The sequence below is a fragment of the Terrapene carolina genome, unplaced genomic scaffold (assembly GCF_002925995.2).
Source record: "Terrapene carolina triunguis isolate 2854851 unplaced genomic scaffold, T_m_triunguis-2.0 Scaffold234, whole genome shotgun sequence".
NCBI lineage: Eukaryota > Metazoa > Chordata > Testudines > Emydidae > Terrapene > Terrapene triunguis.
Window position 1 is genome coordinate 6,465,960 of NW_020664585.1, and position 25,310 is coordinate 6,491,269.

Sequence of the window (25,310 nt, forward strand, 5' to 3'; positions counted from 1 at the left end):
AGGTAAACAAACCGGCCCGGCCTGCCAGGGGCTTTCTCTGAACAAGCAGCGGACTGGCTTTGAGAACCACTGCTTTAAAGCAGCGGCCCAATTAGCACACAGCTGCGGCCCAGCTATGTGCTAAAGGCCACCAGGTCACAGGGTCCAGGTTCCCGGCTGCTTGGCCACCCAGTGCGGCAGGGACTGGCCTCATGTTGCGGGGGTCTGGGGCTGCCAGCCAGCCCTGCAGAGGGTCCAGAATCCAGGGGCTGCCACGCGGGGTCCGGGGGCTGCCATCTGGGGTCAACGTCGGGGCTGCCAGCTGCCATGTGGGGTCAGGGTCTGGGCTGCCGCCCACACAGCTGGGTCCAAGGTCGGGGCTGCTGCCTGGCCCTGTACAGCAAGGTCCTGTACAGCAAGGTCCGGGGTCCCTGCTGCCCAGCGGCCATCCAGCCCCCGTCCAGGGCTCCACTCTGTGGAGGGGTCTCTGGGTGGGAGGCACTGGGCATAGTGCTCTGGTGATGGCAGGCTGTGGTTCTCAACCTGTGGCCCACTATAATAAATAGGTTGAGAACCACTGCTTTAAAGGAACTGTCCAATGGCAGATTGGTGGATTGGAGACTTCTTTAAACGGGGTAGATGTGGCATGTCTTGCACCTTAAGGAGCAGATTCTGCAAGATGACTGAAGTCACGTAAAGAAACTGGTTCAGTTTAACATAACCTCAATCAGAAGACAGAGCGAGGCCTGGAAATTGGGTTTTGAGTAGTGTGAATCCAGGCTTCAGTCTTTTTTAAGAGCCACTATTTTGGACATTTTACTAGACCAGTGGTTTTCAACCTTTTTTCATTTGCAAAATTTCAAATTGAGATGCGGACCCTTTTGAAAATCTTAGGCAGTGTGCGGACTCTTGGGGATCCACAGACCACGTTGAAAACTACTATTCTATGGTAACAACCACCTTTCGCGGACCCCTTAGACGTAGTCTGTGGTCTCCCAGGGGTCTCTGCAGACCACAGGTTTAAAACCACTATACTAAACTATTAGTTCCATCAAACTGCAACTTATTTCACACCTCTGCTATAGATTTAAAACAGTGGCAACATGATCCAGTGGATAGGTTACCAGACTGGGATTCAGAAGATCCAAGTTATATTTCCCTGCTCTGTCACTGACTTAGTGTGAGACCTTGGGTAAATCACAATTTCTCTCTGCACAAATTTATCCACCTGTAAAATGGGAGTAATAATGCATACTTACCTTTGTAAAGAACTTTGAGATCTACGGATGAAAAGATAAGTGCTATTAATTTTTATTTTCATTATAAATGCTGTTTTATGCCATGTGTCTATCATAGCAAAAAAACAGAGTGAATTCACAGTGCACTGCACAGTAAGAACATCAATATGCTGCATGTGCAATGCTTATTTATCAGGAGAAAATAGTCATTACAATAGCAGGCAACATTCTATACTGCTTGGCTTGAGCATCTTAACCAATACAATAATACCTCACATTTCCATGGCACTTTTATACCAAAGAATTCTAAAACACTTTATAAACTACACACACACACACACACACACACACACAGAGGAATCTCTTTATAAGACACTGAAATAAAGGTGTCTCTATTGTGAGATGTGGCAACTGTTTAACGATGCACAGCAAGAATACAGTATACATACTGTGCACAGTTAGCTGTACAAGTTACTTTCCTCTGATGGTCGTATGGATCTTTCAAAAAGAAAAAGGTGAGATAAAATCTTTTTTTTTGCAATTAGGAAAATATGATTACATTGGAAAGTGGGGATGCAGAATCTATAACTAACTATTTTAAAAAACTGACTCGCTTTCAAATTAACAGTATCTCTTTAAAAGTCACATATTACAATGAGACTTGGGGGGAAAAGTGCTACCCTACTGAATCACCAACAATACTTTCTGCAGCAACCTCAGTTTCCCTTGGAAGTCTTCTATTTAAGTACTAAGGCCCAACCCAATATTAACTTTGAGATCTGAGGACAGACAATACGTCCCCTTACGACCTTGACTAAATACTGGTCTGCAGTTCCAAAACTTCTAAGATATCTATCTGTAGGGTGTCCAGAAATACTTACATCATCAACTTTGGGCTCTGTTACTGGTACCCATTTGTAAATTCTGAGGGATGTGTCGCCAACTGTCACCCATTTCTTCTCCCTATAAAATTACAATGCAGGAGAAGTTAACATTAAAAACTTCATATTCACAAAATGACCTACTATGTTGTCAAGGATTTAAATGGGCTATCATACAGTTAAGATGATCTCTGTTATACCATCTTTAGTACTGTAAGTATGTATATATAATTACCTGCATTTAAAAAACAACCAATTATAGCCTGCAAACAACTTCACAATTCTAAGAGCAGTTACTGGCTTAGCTGAGTGACTGCAGTAGCAGTAACGAGACCTGGGTCAGAGATATGGTTAAGCAGAATTCTAGCCAACCAAAAACACAACTACAATGGTTTCAATTTTATTTAACTTTGTATAAAGCAGAAGTTTTCAGACACATGGTATTTTGGTTGCTGTATAGTTAAATTTAGTGATACTGGAAATCTAAATGCTGTCTGACCATTTAAATTTTATTTTTGGAGAGAAACTTTCTGGTAGCAATTTTACTGTTCACTCAACACCTATGTCAAATAGCTTTGAAATTAAGGCTGGCCTATTGGTAGCGATATGTGCTGCCATGCAGAAGGCTAGAATCTGATTCTTGGACCCTGGCTCCCTGGACCAGCTGGGGTTCGGAATACTGTGGAAGAGGGAGAGCATAGCCTACAGCACTCTATGAAGACCCCTGCCTACCAGCCAGCCAGCCAACCATGAAGTGACACTGAGGAGTTGCACAGGGAATCTGTCCGGAGGGTGCCACTGCAACATGGGGCTATGAAGATATACAGAGTGGGGAGATGACACAGATGCTGAGAACAACTGAGAGATTGGGAGACTGACTCCCTGAGAACAATCATTACACAAGAACATTAAAGGAAGGTCCACAATGCCAGAAAAATTTCATCTAGTCTCTGGTAATCAGTTTTCAGGTCACAGATCATCACTGCTGGTTAGCGGATTCAAAATAAAATTCTGCAAACAGATCGATTAAAAACCTAGCAAAAACACACTAATGTCATTGATTATTGAGGAACAACTAAAATTAATTTGGTATGATTTCAAAACATTTATGGATTTTGGGTGTGGGTTTTTTTTTGTTTTTTGCTTTTAAAAAAAAGCCACAACACTACAGCTGGATTCCAAATCTATTATTTAATACATTGTAAAACACACGTTCTTGGCAGGATGGGAAAAGCTTTGTCACTCCTGTGCGTTTGTGGTAACATCTCCTCCAAGGTTTTTAAGAAAGGCTTGCAGAATCAGCAGCAGTCACATTCTAGAAGTGCCACCGCCACCCTCCCTCCCCTCTTTTCCCTTTTTGGCTACTGACAATGTCAACCTCATTCTTCATCTGCCTGAAAGGATCCTCTTTCCTGCTTAGAAAAGGAACTATTTATGGCACTTTGGTAACAAATTTTGGCTTTGTCAACACTGACATTTGTTTGAAATTTGTATTTAAAAACAGCATTTAAACTCCAATTCAGATTAAATGGTTTCCCGCTTCAGTTCTTAGATCACAATTTTGTAAATGTGGCTTAGCGCCACCCATTCATTCATACCAAATGGCCAAAGCATGTCAGAAACCAATTTAACTGGAACTCAGTTTGAATTCTGTTCCTAAACATGATAAAAATGGCAGTGGAGATAAGAGCATGCAAATGCTAAGGAGAACAAACCTGTAAAGAGATTCTCATGATACAGGGTTGGTTTGTTTTAAGGATACAAGACAATCTAAACTCATCTCTAGTTAAGAAAGCCTTTGAAGTTATGGAAACAAGAATGGATTTTAGTATCAAGGCTTTTTTAGTCTTCTCCTACATCAAAATATTACTTAGAGATGCTGCACTGGAAAACCAAAAGTTCAAGGTACCTGGTTAGCATCTCAAAGCAGCCTCAAAGCAGCATCTTCACTGGACAGACTGTAGAACACAGGAGGAAACCTATATTAGTAACTTTTTCCTTCTAGTATAAAAATTAGCCCCGACATTTCAATTCTATTAAGCTTCCTAAGCAGTATTTTTAACCTTTGATAACCTCCAACCGAAAGGATTTTTTCTGATTTAAATGAACAGAAATACCACAACACGAATAATAATTTTTGATGGACGTACACCAAAGCCCCAATTCTGCAAACACTTATGCATATGAGCAATAACACTGAACTTAATGGGACTACTCACTCATGTACTTCACTTTACAAAGGTGATTGCAATACTGGAACTTTAGAGAGCACGAGTACTAATAAGAATGTAGAAGACAAGCTTCTTTAACAAACTCTTAGTTAAGCTGCCAATTTAAACTTTGTAACAAGTAAAGAAAGTTAACTGGTTTCAAACACTAACAGATACCTTTTAAAATCTAGAGAATGGGCAAGAGCGTTCAGCTTCATAATTTATAATAAGTACAGATGAATGCTTAAACTACAAGTACTTCCTACAATGTTTTTATCCACAATATTTATCATATTCCCATTTCAAAAACTCCAAATTGTATTCTGATGTCCTCAATGTTATTTACTGTACAAAGAAAATCACTCTGATCTGCTAATTAAAGCATTTCTTTTAATTAGATAGAATTAACATAAGATACTCATTTGTGTTTCCAACAGCACCCGCAATGTGCTAGATGCTGTATGAATTATGAACTGTAGCATGGTCTAGAACAGAGGTGGGCACACTATGGCCCACGGGCGACATACGGCCCGCGGGTCCGTCCTGCCCGGCCCCTAAGCTCCTGGCCGGGGAGGCTAGCTCCCAACCCCTCCCCTGCTGTCCCCCCTCCCCTGCAGCCTCAGATCCCCATGCCGCTGGGCAGCACAGCTGTGAGTTCCTGCTGCTCTGAGTGGCATGGTAAGGGAGAGGGGGGGAAGGGTTGGATAAGGGGCAGGGGATTCCAGGGGACAGAGGATCGGGGGGTGGGACGGTCAGGGGACAGGGACCGGGGGGGGTTGGATAATCATGTGAGTCCTGGGGAGCCTGTCAGGGGTGTGGATAGGGATCGGGGCAGTCAGGGGACAGGGGGGATTGGATAGGGGGTGGGGTCCTGGAGGGGCAGTTAGGGACAGGGTGCCCCGGGAGGGGGCGGTCAGGAGACAAGGAGCGGGGGGGGTTGGATGGGTCGGGAGGTTTGAGGGGGGGCGGGAAGTGGGAGGGGACAGATGGGGGGCAAGGGCCAGGCTGTTTGGGGAGGCACAGCCTTCCCTAGCTGGCCCTACGTACAGTTTTGCAACTTCGATGTGGCCCTCGGGCCAAAAAGTTTGCCCACCTCTGGTCTAGTAGTTGACTAAGCATGGGACTAGAAGCAAGGAACTCCTGAGTTGTATCTGCTCTGATTTGACACCTGGGTCAAGTAAATTCTCTCTGTCTCAGTTTCCCCATATTCACCTTGAAAGTTAGTTTGTTTAAAAAAAAAACAAAAAACAAAAAAACACAACTAACTTCCAATTGCCCCCAACCGTCCTTGCCAATTTTTCTGGTTTTACAATCGGATCGTGAAAGGGCATCACATTTTGGTCTAAATTATTTTAATTTGTTTTAGGTTGATAGTGATCCTTAAAGGTTTGCACAATATTTTGAAGACAGCAACAGATATGTAAGTATTTAGAATTTAATGCTTATCTCAGGCTATGTCTACACTACCACTTATGTCGGCAAAACTTATGTCGCTCAGGGGTGTGAATATTCTATGCCCCGGAGCGACATAAGCTGCCCCGGCATAAGCAGTAGTGTGCACAGCGCTACGTCGGCGGGAGAGCTTCTCCCACCGACATAGCTACCGCCACTCATTGGGGGGGGGGGTTAATTATTCCGACAGGAGCTCCCTCCTCTCAGCACAAAGTGGCTACACGAGAGATCTTACAGCAGCCCAGCTGCATGGGAACAGCTGTGCCATTGTAAGCTCTCTAGTGTAGGACATAGCCTTAGACACACCAGTACCCTAGAACTTAAGTTACATAATCACTCAAGGTCTAATTTTAAATAGCCAAGACTTTCTATGCAAAAATTATATACATAAATCCCAAGGCCCTCAAAGAAAACCAAGCGTCAAATTGCATGTATAAATGCAACACGTTAGTGGATGAAACAGAATACCATGTATTACATTTATACATGAAATGTCAAGAGGGCTTTTATATTAGCATTGAACATCAGAAACAAAAATTGTTTAACTGAACAAGAACTGAAAGCCTTTGCTGCAGATACAGCATTGCCATTTAAGCAGAGAGGCTTTCAAATAGATCAGACTTGAAGAAATCCACTACTTGTTACAGTTTCTTACCATGTCTGCTATTTACTAAAACAATGTGTGTTTAAACAAGGATAGCTCCCGCATACCCCATCTTCTCTTGATGGTCACGAAATGTCATAATGCTGAATTTATCACATCACACTCACTTGCATTGCAACAGAGTTTGGTGAAAATCACAGAATTATGACTTCCCTGTGGGATCAAGCAGAAGGAGAAAGGGGGGAATGGGGCAGAAAATGCCATTATTAGACACACAAAGTATCTCTCAAATGCACAAAACTGAAAAAAATGAAAATATTTTTTCAACTTTAGGCTCTCTCTTCAGAGTTGGGGATGTGACTTTGTAGATGTCTGTATAGTGACTAGCAGAAAGGTCTCTGGACCCTATTGTCATATAAAGAAATAATAATCACAAAAATAGCATCAGAGTAATTGAAAAAAAAAAATACTGACCAAGGACATGTCCTTTGGTTCAAAATGTTCTTCATCCAACTGTGTTTCAGTACGAAAGCTGCCATTTAACTTGTATACCTAAGGATCCATTTTTATGCAGAGTCTACTAGTTCCCCAAGTTGCAGAGATGGCTCTTGTTGACTGCACTAATCTGAAGGGTATGTTTATAATGGGCCAAACTCTAATGCAGCTCCCATTGAAGTCAGTGGTACATGAATATCAGAGAGTAGAATCTGACTCAAAATCGAATATGCAATGAGCCACAAAACACAACCTAATTCAGCCACATGAAAGGGGCACTATGAATCATGACAAAATCTCAAAGAGATGACTTGATTACACTAGAGAAAGTGCTAATACCCTTTCAACTACACCAGTACTAGAAACGTTAGAAGCACTAGCTTGGATGTAACACTTGCCAGCACTTTTAACCATCAAACTCTGTGAAGGGTTAGATGATATAATGTCAGGGTGGATAAAAATCAATGATTTTTAAAAAAAAAATAAAAAAAAATCCGATTTTTTTGATAAAATGCTTTTTGGGGAAAAAACCTATCTAACGATAGTTTTAATTAAGATACATTAGAGCTCAAAGATATCTCATCATGGAATAGGGATTATAAATTCTAATTCTATAGTATGAGACAATATATTCATGTAATGTTTAAGAAGTTTTATAAATGAGTTCCAATAGTTCATGAATTAGGGACCCAATCTTATGGGGTTCCACAGGCTTCTGTATAGATTATTTAGGTTAATCTTTCTATTTACCCAATGGGGCTCAATCTAGAAGATACCATCAGAGATGCTTAGTTTTGTAGCTGTCAAACTGTGGATTTGTGTCTCCAGAGATAACATGCTTGTTAACAGCAAAAAAAATTTAAAATAAATAAATAATATATAGAAGTGAGAAATAACAGACCTCAATCCTATTGTCCCTCTGCAAATTTGTGTACACAGAGTCAATCCCTTACCTCTCTCTAACAGTGCAAAGTTTCAAAAAGTTCAATTAATAGAAGATTGTTGGGGGCGGAATAGATCTGGACAAGGAGAAGAAGTCTGGAGATAAATGTGAGAAGCGAGGGACATATGCTTGTTTTGTTAAAATATTATATTTGCTGTTGAAGAAAAAAATCTAGAACACTTCACGTTGTTGTTTTAGTTAAATAAAACAATTTAAATGTCTGTCTGGTGCTGTTCTCCTCCTAATACAGCATGGCAAGAAAATCCTCCAAATATTAATGATTATCCTGTTGAATTGGAGATAGTTCACCTCCCAATGACTTCATAAATATCTCCTTCAATTATCTTTGGTAAATGAAATAACCAAACAATCATTCATTTTGATATAGCTGTAAAACTAATCTGAAAAGTTTTCAAAATAAATCACTGTTAAAAAATGTATAGTGTGTACCTTCTAAAAATGAAACCTACATCTATCTCTGAGTTGTGAAGAATATGTATTAAGGTTATAACAACCAACAAGAATGCATTTTTATGTAGAAAACCGTGATTAAATCGAGTCTTCCTGACTAGTGATTTAAATCAAATCTACCCTGTATAATGTCAAATGCTGGCAACAGCCACATAGCTATGGTAGGGCTCCCAACATTCCCAATGTTGGTGGAGCTGAAATAATCATAGAATATCAGGGTTGGAAGGGACCTCAGGAGGTCATCTAGTCCAACCCCCTGCTCAAAGCAAGACTAATCCCCAGACAGATTTTTGCCTCAGAACCCTAAATGGCCCCTTCAAGGATTGAACTCACAACCCTGGGTTTATCAGGCCAATGCTCAAACCACTGAGCTATCCCTCCCCCTCTAATATTAGCAATGGTGGGAAAATGTTGGCAAGATGTTAACCCATTGGTCCACTGATTCTCCAGAGGACCTGAATTAGTCTCAGATGCCTCTGGCTTTGTCAAAACTAGAGTCAGCTTTGTGCTAACATTTTAATTTTGATCTGTGTGGATGAGAACCTATTTTTTCCACCTCAACCCTGAATTTTCAGTTTCAGGTTGAAACAAATCCCAAAATTCGACAGGTTGAAACAAATCCCAAAAACTCAGTCAAAATAGCGGAGATTCACCAGGCTTTGCAGTCAGGATACAGGTTATATACAATTTTGATGCAAAAGCACAAATTGGCCCAAGTTCTACAAATTGAACCAGGTTTCCTCTAAAGTGCTGTCTCCCTTGGAGAGCCAGAACATAGTTTAAAGTTTGTAACAATACCTGAAATAAGTGAATTTCACATGGTTGGGGTTTCATGTCATACTGCTCTAGCAAAAGATTTCCTATTGGTGCCACATGAAGAAATCCCAGATCTCTATCATTTTCAGGGAGGGAATGGAAAGGGGAAAAGCCAATGTTTTGAAATTCTTATAAAGTAGGGAAATCTACTTTAAGGAAGAAATACCAGCAACAAAACCTGTAATTGATCTTTTCAGCCTCAGAAAGTTAAACAGCACGTATTTTGTACAGTCCAAGGAGAGACAATGAATAGAGATGCTCCAGTGGTAATGCCTACAAGTGCCAATCTATAGCTAGCCACAGCGTATTATGGTTCTCCACCAGACACACCTGGGAGAGCACTATGATCTCTCAAACTCCTCATCAACAAATGAGTTACTTTGCTCCTTAGCTCTCACACACGTTGGTAACATTTCCTAGTCTGTGTCCCATTTAAAGACTCTGCTGTGGGGCCAGACTTTTCCATAATAAATATTGAGCACTTCTATAATAATACAACCACCTGTTCATTTGTAGCTCTCAAAGCACTTTACAAAGGAGGTCAATATTATCATCCTCATTTTTACACATAGGGAAATGGAGGCACAGGTAGCGGACTATTACTATTATTATGATTTTCATCCATGATCTCCAAATGCTTTACAAAAGGAGGTAAAGTATCGTTATCCCTGTATTACTGCTTGGTAAAATGAGGTAAGAGTGGCTAAATGACTTACCCAAAGTCACACAGCAACTCAATGGCAGTTCGAAAATGGAACCCAGGTTTCCTCACTCCTAATCTAGTGCGCTATCCTAGACCGCGAGATTGGCTCAGTCTCCTCTTGCCTCTATTGTTGGTGTGTATGTGGGAAATGATGGGTTATGGAATATTAACTCCCTATACTGTACTTGTGAATTATTTTTCTGCCTCACTCTAAGCCCCCCAAAATCCTGTGATATGCATTATGCAAATACCTTTAATAAATAAGCAGATATTTACACTCTCTCTCTCATTGAAATACTCTAAAACTTACTTTCATCGAGTAAAAATATTCCAATATTTTCTGGCATATGGCAGAAACTGCCAAGTTTTTGACCAATCTCTTGGAATAGTATAAAATGTCCTAAATGATCCTACCTAGAATCGAAAGATGCTTCTCAGCCTTTGAGCTATACATGAAACATTAGGGGAAACAAAAAGAGATGTGCCTCTTAAATCCATTAAGATACATTGGACTGTAAGCACTTTTTGGATAAGCGGATTGTAAAATTATAAATATTTTGGCTAAAACAGGGACTGTCCCTTGTAGCATCATGGATGGTCAGCATTTCTGCCATGTATTCAAAAGTCACATGCACAGAATGTATATTTACAGCAGCAATACCTACTCAGATATATGCTTGAGGCTCTTCTACAATATAGGCCCACTGATTCAGAGCTTTGAAACAACCTAATTGAGTAAGCTGCACTAATCTCAAAGATCAAAACCATTCACAGTGAACAACTATTGTTATTATAACAGTTGTATTAAAGCACTGGTTCTCAAACTTATTTGATCGGGTCCCCCTTGTGTCTGTAGTTATTTACACTCCCCCTCCCCCCCAAGTACATATACCGTCACCCACCTCTGAAGACAGTGCCACGCCATCAGCAGCACACTTTTCACAGCAAACAGCCACCCTGCTGCCCGCCCCCAGGGGCCCACAGCCAGAGCCCTGCCACCTCCAGGTGAGCCCGAGCCCAGGCTGCTTCCTGGTGAGGGATTGGGTGGGGGAGGAGAGTTGATGCCCGGGCTGCCTCCCGGTGAGGTACTGGGGGGGGGGGGAGAGGGGGAAGGAGAGCCCGAGCAGCAGGGCTCTGGCTGTCCCCTTTATCCCCACCTCCTTGGTGTGCACAGCCCTTCTGTACAAGCCCCAGCCATCCAGGACTAACAGTCACAGCTCTTCAAACAAACAAAAAACCAACCAAATAAAAAGGCACACAGCTTGGGCCTCTTTTGACACATTCCCATGCCTCCCATGGGAGGCCCACCCCATAATTTGAGAACCGCTGTATTAGAGTAGTTCCCAGAACCACTGGTCAGGATCAAGCCCTCACCATTTTAGGCACTTTGCAAACATATGAAGATACAGTCCCTGCTCCAAAGAGTTTACAGTCTAAGACCATGCATATTTTCTAAGGGACATATTCTGCCTGAGTAGAAAAATGACCCCAAAATGAGCATACATGCATATAACACAATAGTAGTTACTGTGCACCGATATTATGCCCAGTAAGAAGCCCAGTGCACCACCTCACCTCTTAGTTACATACAGTAGGGACAATGTGCATAGGAGCCATTGTCTGGGCAGAGGGGCCTGCTCCTGGACTCATCTTTCATTCATGAGTGCAATAAAAATATAACTGGGTTCAAAAAAGAATTAGATAAATACAGGGATGATTGGTCCATCAGTGGCCGTTAGCCAAGGTGGTCAGGGATGCAACCCTATGCTCCAGAGGTCCCTAAACCTCTGATTGCCAGAAGATGGGACTGGTTGACAGGGGATGTATCACTCGATACAAGGGGGCAATGGATCAGCGTTCACGTTGTACTCCTCATCAGTACCCGGCCTGGGCCGGGCCGGGCAAGCTAATGATCCAACCAGTGGACCAAATTTGGCAAAGAATCCTGGTCATGTGCCATCTGACTGCAACCCCAATATAATCGCCATCCTTCGACTTTCAAGACCTTGGACTGGTGCTTCAAATTCTTCAGCCTAATACTGAGGGCCTTTCAGCAGCCAAACGCAGCATCATTCATGCCTTAGCCACTCATCACAGTATTGACGTAATCTGTTAGCAAGAAACTCATGTTCCAATTAGCAAAGCAGGACATTATGGTAAATGGCTTTAACCTAATTTCACATATCCCAGATGCCAAATATGGCCATGCAACATGTGTGTGCTCCGATATATCTGATGCTGTTCCACTCTCCTCCTCCAGTTTTTATGATGTGATCCATGTTGGTGGCTTTAGAATTGTCAACATATTTAAGCCGCTGAGTGTGCACTGGAACCAGCAGGTCCTTCCAACACTTGATAATCCAACAATATTCATTGGTGATTTTACAGCCACCACTCTCAGTGGGGATATGCTGATTCGGATGACAACAGTGAATGGTTGATGGACTGGGCGACTAACAATGATTTCATGTTGATTCACGATGCAAAACAATGCGGCACATTTCTTTCAACTAGATGGTCAAAAGGTCGTCCGACCTTTCATGGGTCAGTTCACCAGATGGCTGTTCACAACTAGTGAGCCGTATAGTACTTGATAACTTCCCTCATAGCCAACACAGACCATCGCTTATCCACATTGGGCTCCAGCTACACATCATTCAAAGCTCAACCAAGCGTTGGTAGAATTTCTGCAAGGCAGACTGGGAAAAGTTCTGTGAACCACTGGAACTTACTGTGGTTACCATTCCGTCGCATTGTATGCCAGTCGACGAAGCCTGACGCCGATTCCAAGGAGTCATTTATAAAGCCACATGCTCAGCTATACTACAGGGCTGTTGTCCAATTTACATTCCCTGCCTGAGTGCCAAACGCCAAGACTTGCTCAGGAAATTCGAATTATCTGGTGACTCGGACATTGCTGATCACCTGACTGAGTCTCTAGATGCTGCCAGGCTTACTTGGTGGAAGGAATCTAGAGAGAAGCTTCACTTCATTTATTCCAGTCAGAAGTGCTGGAACTTGATCCGCGGCTGGGCGCTGCTCAACAACCTCCAGGTCAAAATTGCCCACAGGTTAAGCCCAGTGAGGTTGCAAGCCATTTTCTGGGGGTAGCAAAGGTCCCACTGGAGAAGCAATTCAAAAGCAAAGTATGTAACAAATGGTGCCTACTCTGATATCAGAATGTGGGGTAAGAGTCAACCAGAGCCATTTATGGTCGACGAACTAGAGAGGGCCCTTAATTCCATCAAGACAGGCACAGCAGTGGGCTATGATAACACCTTGCTGGAATTCCTCAAACACCTTGGACCAAAGGCATCACAATGGCTTACTTAATTCTATATACGGGTCATTAATGAGAAGAAATTACCATGCACTTGGCACGAAGCAAAGATTATTGCCATTCTTAAGCCAGGCAAGGACCCCTACAATGTGTCATGTTACCATACCATATCCTTGCTGTCAGTGTTTTTCAAGGTGTTTGAGAGTCTGATCCTCCAACGAATCACTCCAGATTTGGATGTCTTCTTGCAGGTCAAGCAGGCAGGGTTCAGGAAAGGACGCAGGACCTATGATCAAGTCCTGGCCTTGAGCACCTTTATCGAAAATGGTTTTCAACCAAATCTAAAGACGGGAGCAATCTTCTTGGATCTGACTGCCACCTATGACACAGTTTGGCACAGAAGCCTTTTGTTTAAACTCTCCCAAGTTGCCCTGCGTTGGGTGGTCAAGGTAGTAGAGCTCTTCTCCAAAAGAGGAGGTTTAGAATACACATCGGCAACTGCTGCAGCTCTTGGAAGCATCAGATCAACAGCCTTCCTCAAGGTTCAGTTCTTTCACTGATACTGTTCAATGTGCACATCAACGACCTGCCAGCTACATTCTTGTGCAAGTTTATCTATACCAATGATATCTGCTGCAGCTACCAAACTCAGTCTCTCTCAGAAATTGACAAGATCTTGAATGATGATACGAAACTCATGGCAAACTCTCTTAGTCGATGGTGGTCGCAGCCAAGCTTTTCCAAATACACAGTTTCTAGTGTATTTCATCTGCATAATGCAAGCGCAACACACGAGTTAAATATTTTTCTCAACGGCCAATGCCTGCGGCATGATCCAAACCCAGTTTACTTCGGTGTGACATTGAATAGGTCATTAACGTACCACAACCACTTGAGGAAGACTGCAGCCAAAGTCAGCATTTGGAACAACCTCCTCAGAAAATTGGCCGGTTCAACCCGGAGTGCGAGCACTCGGATTCTTAAAACATCAGACCTTGCCCTCTGCTATTCAACAGCAGAGTACTGTGCTCCTGTTTGGTGTCGCTCATCTCACACGAGGCTGGACGATGTAGAGCTTAACAAAGCTACGCGTATTGTTACCAGGACTTTATGGGCAACTCCGTTGCCGTGACTACCGATACTTAACAACATAGCACCACCACAAATTCGCCGTGAGAAGGCATCTGTCAGGCTGCTGGCCAAGATCCATGAGAACAGCAACCTGCCTTTGTACACAGACCCTTCAACCACCTGCCAGCTCACCTGTCTTCTAGACGCCCTTTATGGTCATTTGTGCCACCACAGGATATGACGGTGGAATCTACTTGGCGCAACAAGAGGACAGTGACAACAGTTGTTAATCACTCTCTCATCACTGACCCAACCATCTGTCCACCAGGTTTTGATCTGCCGAGACATCTGGAGGTCATCTCTGACCCCGTTTCAAATAGGACAGGGCACCTGTGTGGCCAATCTCTTTAAATGGGGTTCTTCTAATAACCTGCAATACAGCTGCGGTCAACTTCAGACTATTTCACATATCCTTGACAAGAGCCCACTGTATGCTCGGGGTTCTACTGATCGCCATATTTGGGGTCGGGAAGGAATTTTCCTCCAGGGTAGATTGGCAGAGGCCCTGGAGGTTTTTCGCCTTCCTCCGCAGCATTGGGCAGGGGTCGCAAGCTGGAGGATTCTCTGTGACTTGAAGTCTTTAAATCACGATCTGGAGACTTCAACAGCTGAGTTAATGGAAAGTGGGTGGGTCAGCTTTTGTGGCCTGCAACATGCGGGAGGTCAGACTAGATGACCATAATGGTCCCTTCTGACCTTTAAGTCTATGAGTCTATGAGACTTATTTTGACAGCGGGTTACCGGCTCTCCACCTGGCTGATGATGATGCAATCAAATGGCTGGGCACATTGTGTGCATACACGGATATATCACTTTATAAATTGCCCTGTTCTGTTCATTCCCTCTGAAGCATCTGGTACCGGTCACTGGTCTGACTCAGTATGGCCATTTTTAGGTTTATATTCTTATGATATGCTACAGTCCAACTATGTAGTGCTCCATTTTTGATCCAAGTAATGGAACCACTCACGGTGGGACTTTTCAGCTCCAGTGGTTGCATTTCCACAGTAAAGATGTGAATGGCAACAAATTGCTCCCAGTTATAACAAATTAGGTGTGGTACTCACTCTCCCTGCAAGTTGCATATGTAGCTCTTGACAAGGTGTGGGTGAGGCTGGTGTATAAATCTCATAATTCACAACAAGCTTCTTCTCAAAAATGTTTGTCACATAACTCAAAACATTTAATGTCTCAGTGCCTTTACATTCTACATGGCCTATGGGGATGAGAAACAAGAACAAAGAGACATGAGATTTGTTAACAAAACAATGAGTTCCAACAGATTCATGTGAAAAATGTCTTTGTACTAAGTGGTTTATGTAAGTACTGGTCAGACCTTCATGCAAGAAGTGACACGAATAAATCTGGCAATGGTCAGAATAAGTGCTTTCAGTAATTCTGTAAAGTCAGCCTTAAACAATCTACCCTGTAAGGATTTAAATTTACAAATTCCATTTGAATCCTAAAATCTTTACTCTTGGTACAACAAGCCAGGCTAATATCTGTGCACAGTTGCTGTGACGGTAGAAAACACTTGCAAAAAGAGATTAGCCTCTCTTATTTTAATTTGTTGGCCATGAAGAAAAGATCAAACTCCTGCTTCTCCTTCTCTTCAAGCACAGTCAAACTCCTCTCTCTCCTGTACTCTGCATAGTATTATTTAAAGGAAACAAGTACCAGTTCTCTTTAATGAAATATCAGGAAATTAAAAACAAAAAAACAAGCATCCAGCTACATTACCACTGAGAGAAAGTACTGTCACATCTCTCTACCTATTGTGTTTGACCCCTCAATACTAACCAGCCAGTCAGCAAAGAGCATTAAAAAAATACATAGTAGAAGTATTATTTCAGGAACTCTGTACTATCATCAGACTATAACACTGAGTGCTTCAGCTCCCAACACAATAGATGGATTCCTACTTTGAAATCCCCTTCCCAAGTCCTGCATTAGTGGACACATGTTTTGCTTCTTTGTCCGATTCAAGCCAACCAGCCTATTCACAGAGTTCAAGGGCTTTAAAATGGCAACAATCCAGTTCAGGGAGAGAACAAGAGAAAAATGCAGATTTATTTCTATATTTTAATCTTTTGTTAAATCAATTTGTTATGTAGTTTATAACTTTAAAACAGGACCCTTCATTTTATCCTATTCCAAATATATGAGTTATGCAGATTAAAACTGGTCCCTGGGATTTACTGTGTCTTTTATACATTTAAAAAAAAGGCATTTTAGGATAGATATACAAAAGCTATTGAACATTCAAGGTCAAGCCATTTGAACAAAGTAAGTCTTTCCTGAGTCATACTGACACTGCTCTTTATCCCATCCAAAAAACCGAAACTGTGTATTGTGCTACAATAACTGTTCTACTGTATTGTTTGACTACTTCATGTTGATTTTCATAATAAAACTAGGAAAGAGAAAAGCATAAAATGCCAAAACACTTCTAAGGTTTAATAAAAGGGAATTATTTTACTATGGGTACAACCTTTAATTATGCAATTTAAAATAAATTCAAGTACCAATTATATCTCTCTCTCCAATTCCACTCAGGATTTAAAACCACCAGAATGTTAAAATAACACACTTTTGTTCACATCTGATTTGCTTGTGTGTGATCTTTGAAGCTTTTAAAAAATATATGAAAGCCTATTGGGATTTTTAATACAAGATCCTGGTTTTACTACTTGTTTTCACCCAACTCTCAAGCATGAAAAAATAACCACCACCTTTTTGATTTACGGACGAAGATCATGATTATTTCTGCAGCATTACAAGGCATTTCAAAATGTGTTTCCCTAAAGAGCCTCACTAATAATACTTTTTAAACCCTCATCCCCGTCCCTGTTTTTGACAGGGAAATTTCAGAGAAGGGAAAACGGGTTTCTTTTGTAAGGCACTAAGGACAGTAGGGGTCTGACTCATGCCTACTACATCTGCTCCCATCCATGCACCGCTCCCTGCCGGGCCCCTTCAGCTCTTCTTTGATTCTGGGGGATGACACCCCCCTTCACAAATCCCAAAGCGTTGCATTCACTCCCGCACCCCCATGACTCTGCAAGCGCCCCTAGGATGGGATCGGGGGGGGGGAGGGTAGAAGATATACACTCTGAGGCAGCATGAAGAGGGGGTGAGACAGAGATCGAGGGCACGGGACGGTCTCGGCAACGGGGCCAACCACGGACCCACGGTACCTAACTAGGACCAAGGGCAGCAAGGGGCGATGGGGGGGGGGGGGGCTGAAGTGGGGTTTGGGGCAGGAGGGGGGAAGGGAATAAAGGAGGGGCCAGGGAGCAGGAGGAGGGAGGACATGGGCCCGGGGGCGCTCCGCCGCGGACCCGGTGGGTACCGGGGGGCGGCTCGGCCGCAGAGCGGGGAAGGACGCGGGCCGGGGGCTCGGCCGCACAATGGAGCCCGGTGTGTCGATCTGCCTCGCTCCCCCCTCACACGCCGCCTTCGCGTGACTCGCAGGAGCGAAATGGCTTGTGGGTGAAGCCGGCTCCCCGCCCCGGGCCGCCCGCCGGGCTCGGGCTCCGGCCCCGCGCCGGGGTGGGCAGGGGCGCAGCGCCGCGGCAGGCGCGGCCGGGGGAGGGGCCGGAGCCCGGCGCGGCCCGCTCACCATTTGCGCACTTTCTCGATGGCCGCCATCACCCGCTTGATGTCATCCTTGGCCCGGCTGCGGGTCTCGGCCCGCACCGACCGGCCCGACATGCTGCTGGGGACGGGGGGGGGCGGCGGCTGCGGAGAATGCGGAGCTCGGCCCGGCCCGGCTGGCTGCGCCGCACGCACAATGCTCCGTCCCGCCGCTCGGCTCCGCCCAGACTCAGCCGCCCGCCGCCGGGGCTCGCGCACTGCGCAAGCGCCCAGAGCCGCCGCCGCCGGGCGCAGCACGCGGCTGCCTGGGCTCATGGGGCGCGGGCGGGGCTGGCGCGCGGGCGGGGGTCCCCCCCCAGTCAGTGCCCCGGTCACGGGACCTCAAAGAGCTTCAGGGCGCGAAGGGGGGGGGGTCAGGCCTTGGTCCTGGTTCCGGATGGGACACACAGTGGCTACAGCAGGGGGCTGGGAGCCAGGACTCCTGGGTCCTGTAACTAGGGTGACCAGATGTCCCGATTTTATAGGGACAGTCCCGATTTTTGGGTCTTTTTCTTATATAGGCTCCTATTACCCCCCCACCCCCTGTCCCGATTTTTCACACTTGCTGTCTGGTCACCCTACCTGTAACCAGCCCTGGGGGGAAGTGTCGGGGTCTAATCATTAGAGGAGATGGGATTGGGTTTTGTTACCAATTGTGCCTGGACTCACTGTGGGATCTCACCTTGGGCAAGTCACTTAACACCTCTGCGCTTCAGTACCCCCCCCTTCCCATCTACCATATAGGGGTGTTGGGAAGCTGAATGAATTTATGTTTATAAAAAGTTTTGAGACTCTCAGATGGGGAGAGGCTATGGAAAGGCAAAATACTGTGGCTTCACTCCTCTTCCCCCAGTGGGCAACAAAGTTGTGGAAATAAATTGCAGGACTGTAAAGGCTACTTTTAGGAATTATTTGTTTATATAGTGTTGTCAATACTTCTGTGATATAAATATGCAAATATATGCCCAAACGACACAACCCCAGCCTTTAGAAAGCGTGATGATAAGCTCTAGAAATAATTGATTCTCAAAACGATTCTGAGAAGTTTAAGATATTTTTACTGTAGGGAAAGTGAGGCAGAGGGGTAATTTTCTAAAAGAGGGTGTTAATGTCAGAGCTGGATTTAGAAATAAGACTGCCAGCCTCTACGCACTGAACCGCTCTTCTCGCTGAAAATCTAAAGAATCATCATGTGATGTATTGCTTTGTGTATGTCTGAGCCTTATTGTCTGTGTCCAAATTAGATTGTAAGCCCCAAGGGCAGGGATCACATCTTTGTATAAGCAGGTATTTGTGTAGCACAGAGTACACAGAGGGTGCTCAATCAGTAATAACATTAGATCCATTTGTTCCTAAACTTTGTGTTCATTACACTAAATACTTGTTATCTTTGAGACTCCTATAGTGCATTCTCTTATGGATGATAGACTGTTTGAGTGACTAGTTTCTGATTTAGCCCTTGTGCAAACAGTTATGGCACTATGTTGCAGACTTGTGGTTTGCTGTTTAGTGATATTTCTTTTTCAACAACATATGATTTATAAAACAATAGGAAAAGGATATTTAACAATCCAGTTCATCGGGCATCACATACACATTTTTGTGTGAGGAGGGATAGCTCAGTGGTTTGAGCATTGGCCTGCTAAACCCAGTGTTGTGAGTTCAGTCCTTGAGGGGGCCACTTAAGGATCTGGGGCAAAAATCAGTACTTGGTCCTGCTAGTGAAGGCAGGGGCTGGACTCTATGACCTTTCGAGGTCCCTTCCAGCTCTATGAGATAGGCAGCGAGTGAGCCAGATCCTCAGCTGTGTAACTCAATGTATCTCTAATGACTTCAGTGGAGTTCTGCTGATTTATGGTATCTGAGGATCTGACCTAACACATGTACGTGTGTGTACATATATGTAAAAAAAACTGGTTGGAGAGCAGGTCATATGAAGCAACACCTCTTCAGGAATTCTTTGTCACACACCCTATAATACTTTGATTTGTGTTGTTTGACCTTTATCTCTTCACTGCCATGCAACTAGCTATACATCTTGCTATGTGTACTAACACAACTATAATTATTTCTGTGATGTAGAATAGTAATCTCCATGCAATAAACATCACCACTGAATGGAACACTTTTTAAGGGGCTACATGATTATGCAAAGACCCATTGATGCTGAGGGGCACTGTAAAAAAGGAAATGAGTTCAACAACTCACTGATCTTTCTACAGCAACTTGCATTGGCACCATTACACTATTTATACAAACACTGAGTAAGACACTCTCCCATGGGCATTACTCTACTAATTGGAATTAACACTCCCAAAAAGAAATACAAAGTTGTGAGGAGCAAAATGGAAGCCCAATTTTTAATCCATCACAAAATAGAATGCTCCCTTCACTAAGATTCATCCTGTGGTATATTCAGATATAGTACTTAATTTAAATTGCTATTTTACTGTAAAGTTTTTGTGAATAAACTTTTCCTGTAATATGCTAAAACTGGACTATATTAGTGCAGCTTTGCATTACACCATTAGTGTAAACCTGCCCTAAAGCTAATGTTACCAGTCACTGGAGGATTCCTCCCAGGACAGGGGATTGTGGATGGCATAGAGCTACTGTACCGGGTCATATTTCACTCTTTTCCCTGCATCCTTATGCCATGGTGATTCCTGATTGTCCTAATGGCCCACTGGACCATTAGATGGATTTAGAGCAAAACCATAATGTTGCACTCTGAAGAGACCTCTTCAGGGCAGCATTTGTGATTGATACCATGATGTCAGTCTTAGCAGCAAGTTTACTTAACCCAATCCTGTGTTTCGTGCATTCATTTTGGAGGTCATTGATCAGCAATACATGGTGTCCCTAGGGACAGAGTAAGCTGCTTCCTCTTGATCTCCAAACTCAGAACTCCCCCATGGTAGCACTGCTTCTTGACTATTGGCCCAGACTTTGTGAAGTGTTTAATCCTATAGCTTTATGACACACTGTAAATTGACGGAACATCATAGAGTTTGAGGTATGTTTAGTTTACTTTATCTTTATTTTATAATAAATACAAAAATATAGTTTCCCAGGGGTTTGAGGAGAAAAGATGATTACAGAAAATGCATTTCTGGGTAGAAAACTACAAACTCTGTGGCAATTATGACTCTGCTGACTCTATGCTACTTGTGAGTTCATAATTTTTTTCTGTCTCAGTTTCATCTGGTTCAGAAGTAGGTAAGCCAAGAATATCAGCAGTAAATATCTCTGCTGTGATTTCCTCAGGAATTTCTTCTTCCATCAAAGCTGCTGCACCTGGAGGGGGAAAAAACAACAACAACCCCCAAAGCAATCAGGTTTCCAGATCAATAGGACTTGTCAGCAGCAGTGTGTTGAATGGAATGTCTATAAAAATACATGAAAGGGGCCTTATATAGTATCAGTTTAATACTTAATACGTCACCTGTCACGGAACAAAGGCACTGATCCTGTGAGGTACAGCACACCTTCAACTCCCACCGAGAACTAGATCTAAACTAAATGATCTATAGCACTATACTTGTCCATTCCATCTCTGACTCCTCTAATCCTGCATGGCTTTTTTTCCTATTACGTATCCATGATTTTCTTGAAGATGGTTACAAAGCCATCTTGAGCATGCTGCATTTTGAATACTGTTATTCAGATATCTGCAGACTCTACTCAGTTGCTTTAATAACAATATTCATTTTCTGTTTCAAGTAATTTAGGCATAAAAGAACATATTTAGGCCCAGATCCTTATGAAAAATGACTTGGGACCTTTAACATCTATGCAGAATGGACTGGTCCTTGGTTAGTAAGATCTCATCTGTAAGACCCGCACCCAGTAAACTGCACAGCACTCATTGTATCTACTTCGGAAGGACAAAGTGCTGTTTCTATCCTGCTGTGATTTGATTTGAATCTAGGGTTCCAAGGAATCCAGGTATTTCAAACCTGGTGTTTACACCACTAAGCTGTTCCCTCCAGGAGATGCACCTTCAGTAGGCATACATCAGTTGTGGAAAATCCCAACTGGATGTTATTGTAGACACTTAGGGATTGGGACACTCGTTTCAGAAACTACATGAATATGGCAGAAGTCAGGAGTTCCAATTACAAGGGACTTCTCTGCAAGGAACTGAAAAGAATTTGCATATTATAAGATTCTGCTTTGCCTGTGGATCACAACAGTGGGTGAGCCCTCCAGCAAATATCTCCAGTTTCCATTCCTAGACAGCAGATAAACAGTAATGTAATGTAGTCAAGGACATTGTTACGTTTCACTGGCCATTTAAATATATATGAGTTTCAGTCTGCAGTAGAACTTTTCTCCAAGATCAGTGGAAGTTAAGTGCATGGACCAAGGACAGTATTTGGCCCTGTGACTATATTTTGCAATCCCAGCTGAACATTTGTAACAGCTATTGGAGTAACAAGGTTAATAGGATTTGCAGTTTAATTATTATGTTAAAGGAATTGAAGCAATCTTATTTCTGTGTTTCATAGAACATTAATCCTGTACCTGAGGGATCATAGATGCCCAGCTCAGATCTCCCACCCTCTGGATTCATGCCCAACAGGGTGGTAAGACACTCTGCCAGCTCCTCCTCTGTCATATGCTCCCCTACACACACAAAGCAAAAACACAATCTCTAAGCTCTCTCATTAACACAAACTCAGCACAAACATATCTAGCAAGAATGGCATAAGGACAAAATAGGATGGTTTGGGTTCCTCCAGGGGGTAGCTAGTACCACCATTCAGAATGCATGATCACAGTGCAAGAAATTTGATCCAAGAGAAATTTGTTCTTGTGAACGACATGAGTTTTTGGCATATAAATTAGGTTTCTGGGAGGGGGAAAGGCTACTGGATCTGACTTGTTGGGCCCAGTTGCACCTACAGCAGTTTTCACTCTTCCTTTTCATAGGAATTCCCAGCGCAGATCAGTGGTCTACTGGCAGTAGCCAGCGCCACAGCAATTCAGAGGAAGGTGCAAGAAAACATTTAGTCAACTATTACAGAATAGCCTGCACATAGGAGTTTATTCCTAACCTCCATCAGTCAGTGGTTTATGCCCTGAAGCATGAGGATTTATATCCCTTTTTAAAAATGTTTTATCCTATGTCATGTATCTGTGGATGTTCTCATCATCCATATGTGTGTCTAATCCTTTTTAACCTCCTGGTAAGCCCTTTACCTCAATGACACCATGCAGCAATGAGTTCTACAGGTTGACAATGTGTGGGTTAAAACAGTATTTCCTCTTATCCATTTTAAATTTGCTGTTTTTCAACTGACTTGGGTGCTGTCTTGTTCTTATAATAAGAGAGGGAATATAGAAGTACCTAATTTACCTTCTCTGTGCCAATCCCATTAATTTTGAATATCTTTATCACGTTCCCTCTCATTCACCTCATCTCTAAACTAAACCATCCCAATCTTTTCAATCTCTCCTCATATGAAGTCATTCCAGACTTCTAATAATTTTCATCACTCATTTCTGGATTCTCTTCAATTTCTACTACCACTTTTTTGGAGATCGTGTGAGTTGAACTGAATATACTATTCCTGGTGAGGGCACACGATCAATGAATATAATGGCATTATAATATTTTCCAAGATCCACATTCTTCAGAAAGCAGATGGAATACTTGGAGTGTGCAGCAATTTTCAAACAGGAGGATACAATCCAGTTGAGACAACGAATGTGGTTATTTAATTTAAAATTCTAAGACAGATGAGGTAACATGCCACCTATTGAAAGTTGTCTCCAGATAACTTTTCACTGCAATGGATACTTTTTGAAATGAAGGGCAGAACAAGCAAACATAAAACTTATGTTAGGAAAATGCTCACCTCTGTGCTGAAGTTGTTGCAGTAAGTCTTCTCTGTTGATAACGATTTCTCCATTCTCAGTATCATAACCAAGAACTTGGAAGGTATTTTGTATTTCTTTTATTGACAGGCCAAATGCTGGTCGATGATTTATATAAAGTTTGATAAAATCCCCTAAATTGATATTTGTAACTTGTTTTCCAGTGTGCACGTACTCACTAAATTTGACTTCATTTATCATGTCTTCAATCTAAAAGTCAAGACAAAGGACACTTATACAAGGTGGGTTTCTTTTAAAGCATTGGACCAGTTTCTGATCTCAGGGATGCCAATATAAATCCAGAATAATTCCATTGAAGTCACTGGATTTACACCACTATAACTGATTAGAATCTAGTCTCAGATTAGTTGACAGTGTCTCTTTAAAGAAGTTGTTTACCACATCAAAATTACATCAACCCCAGTAGTACAATTCCTGCAATACACTGGGGTCTTTCTGTTATTCTCAGAGAAGCATTTTGCCTGGGATGTAATATACTGGGGAAATCTTTCGTTATGAGATGTATCCAACAATTGACATGAGACGGGGAAGGAATGATTCCCCCACAGGCCATGCAGTGAAGGCAGAGCAATTCTCTGGCTGCCTCACTGCAGCCCTCATTGCAGCTGTCTCTCCACTCTGGGGACAGTGGACAGTGAGTCCACAAAATGGTGACTCCACCTTGCTACAAACAAGCGTGCAGGAAGTCTCCACTCACGCAGCTGGCTATGTGGTATGCACATCATGAATGAGCTTCCAAAATTCTCCTCCTTCCACCCCCACTCCCAATACCCACTCATCCTGTGCAGCAGAACTGCCTCTGGGCCCTCTGCAACTGCAGAGGACTGGACTTTGCTCAAAGGGTCCCACATCCTGCCCTTTATTTCCCTGTATCACTCATACAGCAGTCCTTCTATTGGGCAGGCAGGCAGTGCCTGCCTCTTTGTCACTAGCAGTTTAACAGCTTTCCTGAAGCCTGCTGCTGTGAGTCAGAGTGGCATGCAGGCTTGCAGATGTTTGTTTGAAAGGCAGGTTCTGTTCCATGCCTTTATTGTGCTCATGTTTAAAGAGGCAGCAGCCTCCTTACAGTTACAAATGGAGCTAAATGTTGGGAGAATTCCCAGTGCCAACACGTACCAGGCATTCTACTCCCCAGGAAAGCAGGCCAATGCAAAGCCTCCGTGGGGAGGCTTTTGCATTCAGCCCTGGGCCTTTGTCCTCATGTCACAAGTTTTTCCACTGAATGGTGCTCAGAGAAGATGGAAATCATGGACTTATATTTTCGCCCTGGCAAATGTCATGCAGGGCAAGAACAGAACATTTCACTCAGCTCTAGCTGATCTGGGATTAAGTTTTATCCCTGTCCTAGTGAATTACAAAAGAAAAACTCTCCAGCTCCCAAGAGCTCCTGTTAGTGGATTCCATGCTGATTTTTCCCCTCTCACTTTTTATTTAATAAAATGCTCTGGAGAGAGAAGAATTTTCATTCTGTGAATTAATATTGTCCCACCTACTTTGTGAAGCAGATCATAGGCTGTCTAGTTTCAGGGTAGTTTCCCTGACTGAAATGCTGTCCTCTAATTTCTTA

The 25,310-nt window shown here is 43.1% G+C and overlaps 2 protein-coding genes across 4 annotated transcripts in view; both read right to left on the reverse strand.

The window, feature by feature from the left end:
* BCL7A (BAF chromatin remodeling complex subunit BCL7A) overlaps positions 1-18,016 on the reverse strand; it is a 32,608-nt gene extending 14,592 nt beyond the window's left edge. Inside the window, exons 1-4 of one of the 3 annotated variants that reach the window (XM_024196205.2) lie at positions 17,826-17,911; positions 4,008-4,056; positions 2,099-2,180; positions 1,239-1,259 (exon numbers count right to left, since the gene is read on the reverse strand). In XM_024196205.2, the coding sequence (XP_024051973.1) occupies positions 1,239-1,259; positions 2,099-2,180; positions 4,008-4,018 (114 nt within the window). In that variant the 5' untranslated portion in view covers positions 4,019-4,056; positions 17,826-17,911. Of the gene's footprint in view, positions 1-1,238; positions 1,260-2,098; positions 2,181-4,007; positions 4,057-17,825 lie in introns of all 3 variants that reach the window. The other 2 variants (XM_024196203.3, XM_024196204.3) reach the window with 2 other exon arrangements.
* A 2,965-nt stretch (positions 18,017-20,981) lies between these two features.
* Positions 20,982-25,310, reverse strand: part of WDR66 (WD repeat domain 66) — a 33,554-nt gene continuing 29,225 nt past the window's right edge. The window contains exons 20-22 of the mRNA XM_026657014.1: positions 23,704-23,932; positions 22,367-22,468; positions 20,982-21,136 (exon numbers count right to left, since the gene is read on the reverse strand). Coding sequence (XP_026512799.1) covers positions 20,982-21,136; positions 22,367-22,468; positions 23,704-23,932 — 486 coding nt within the window. The remainder of the gene's footprint in view (positions 21,137-22,366; positions 22,469-23,703; positions 23,933-25,310) is intronic.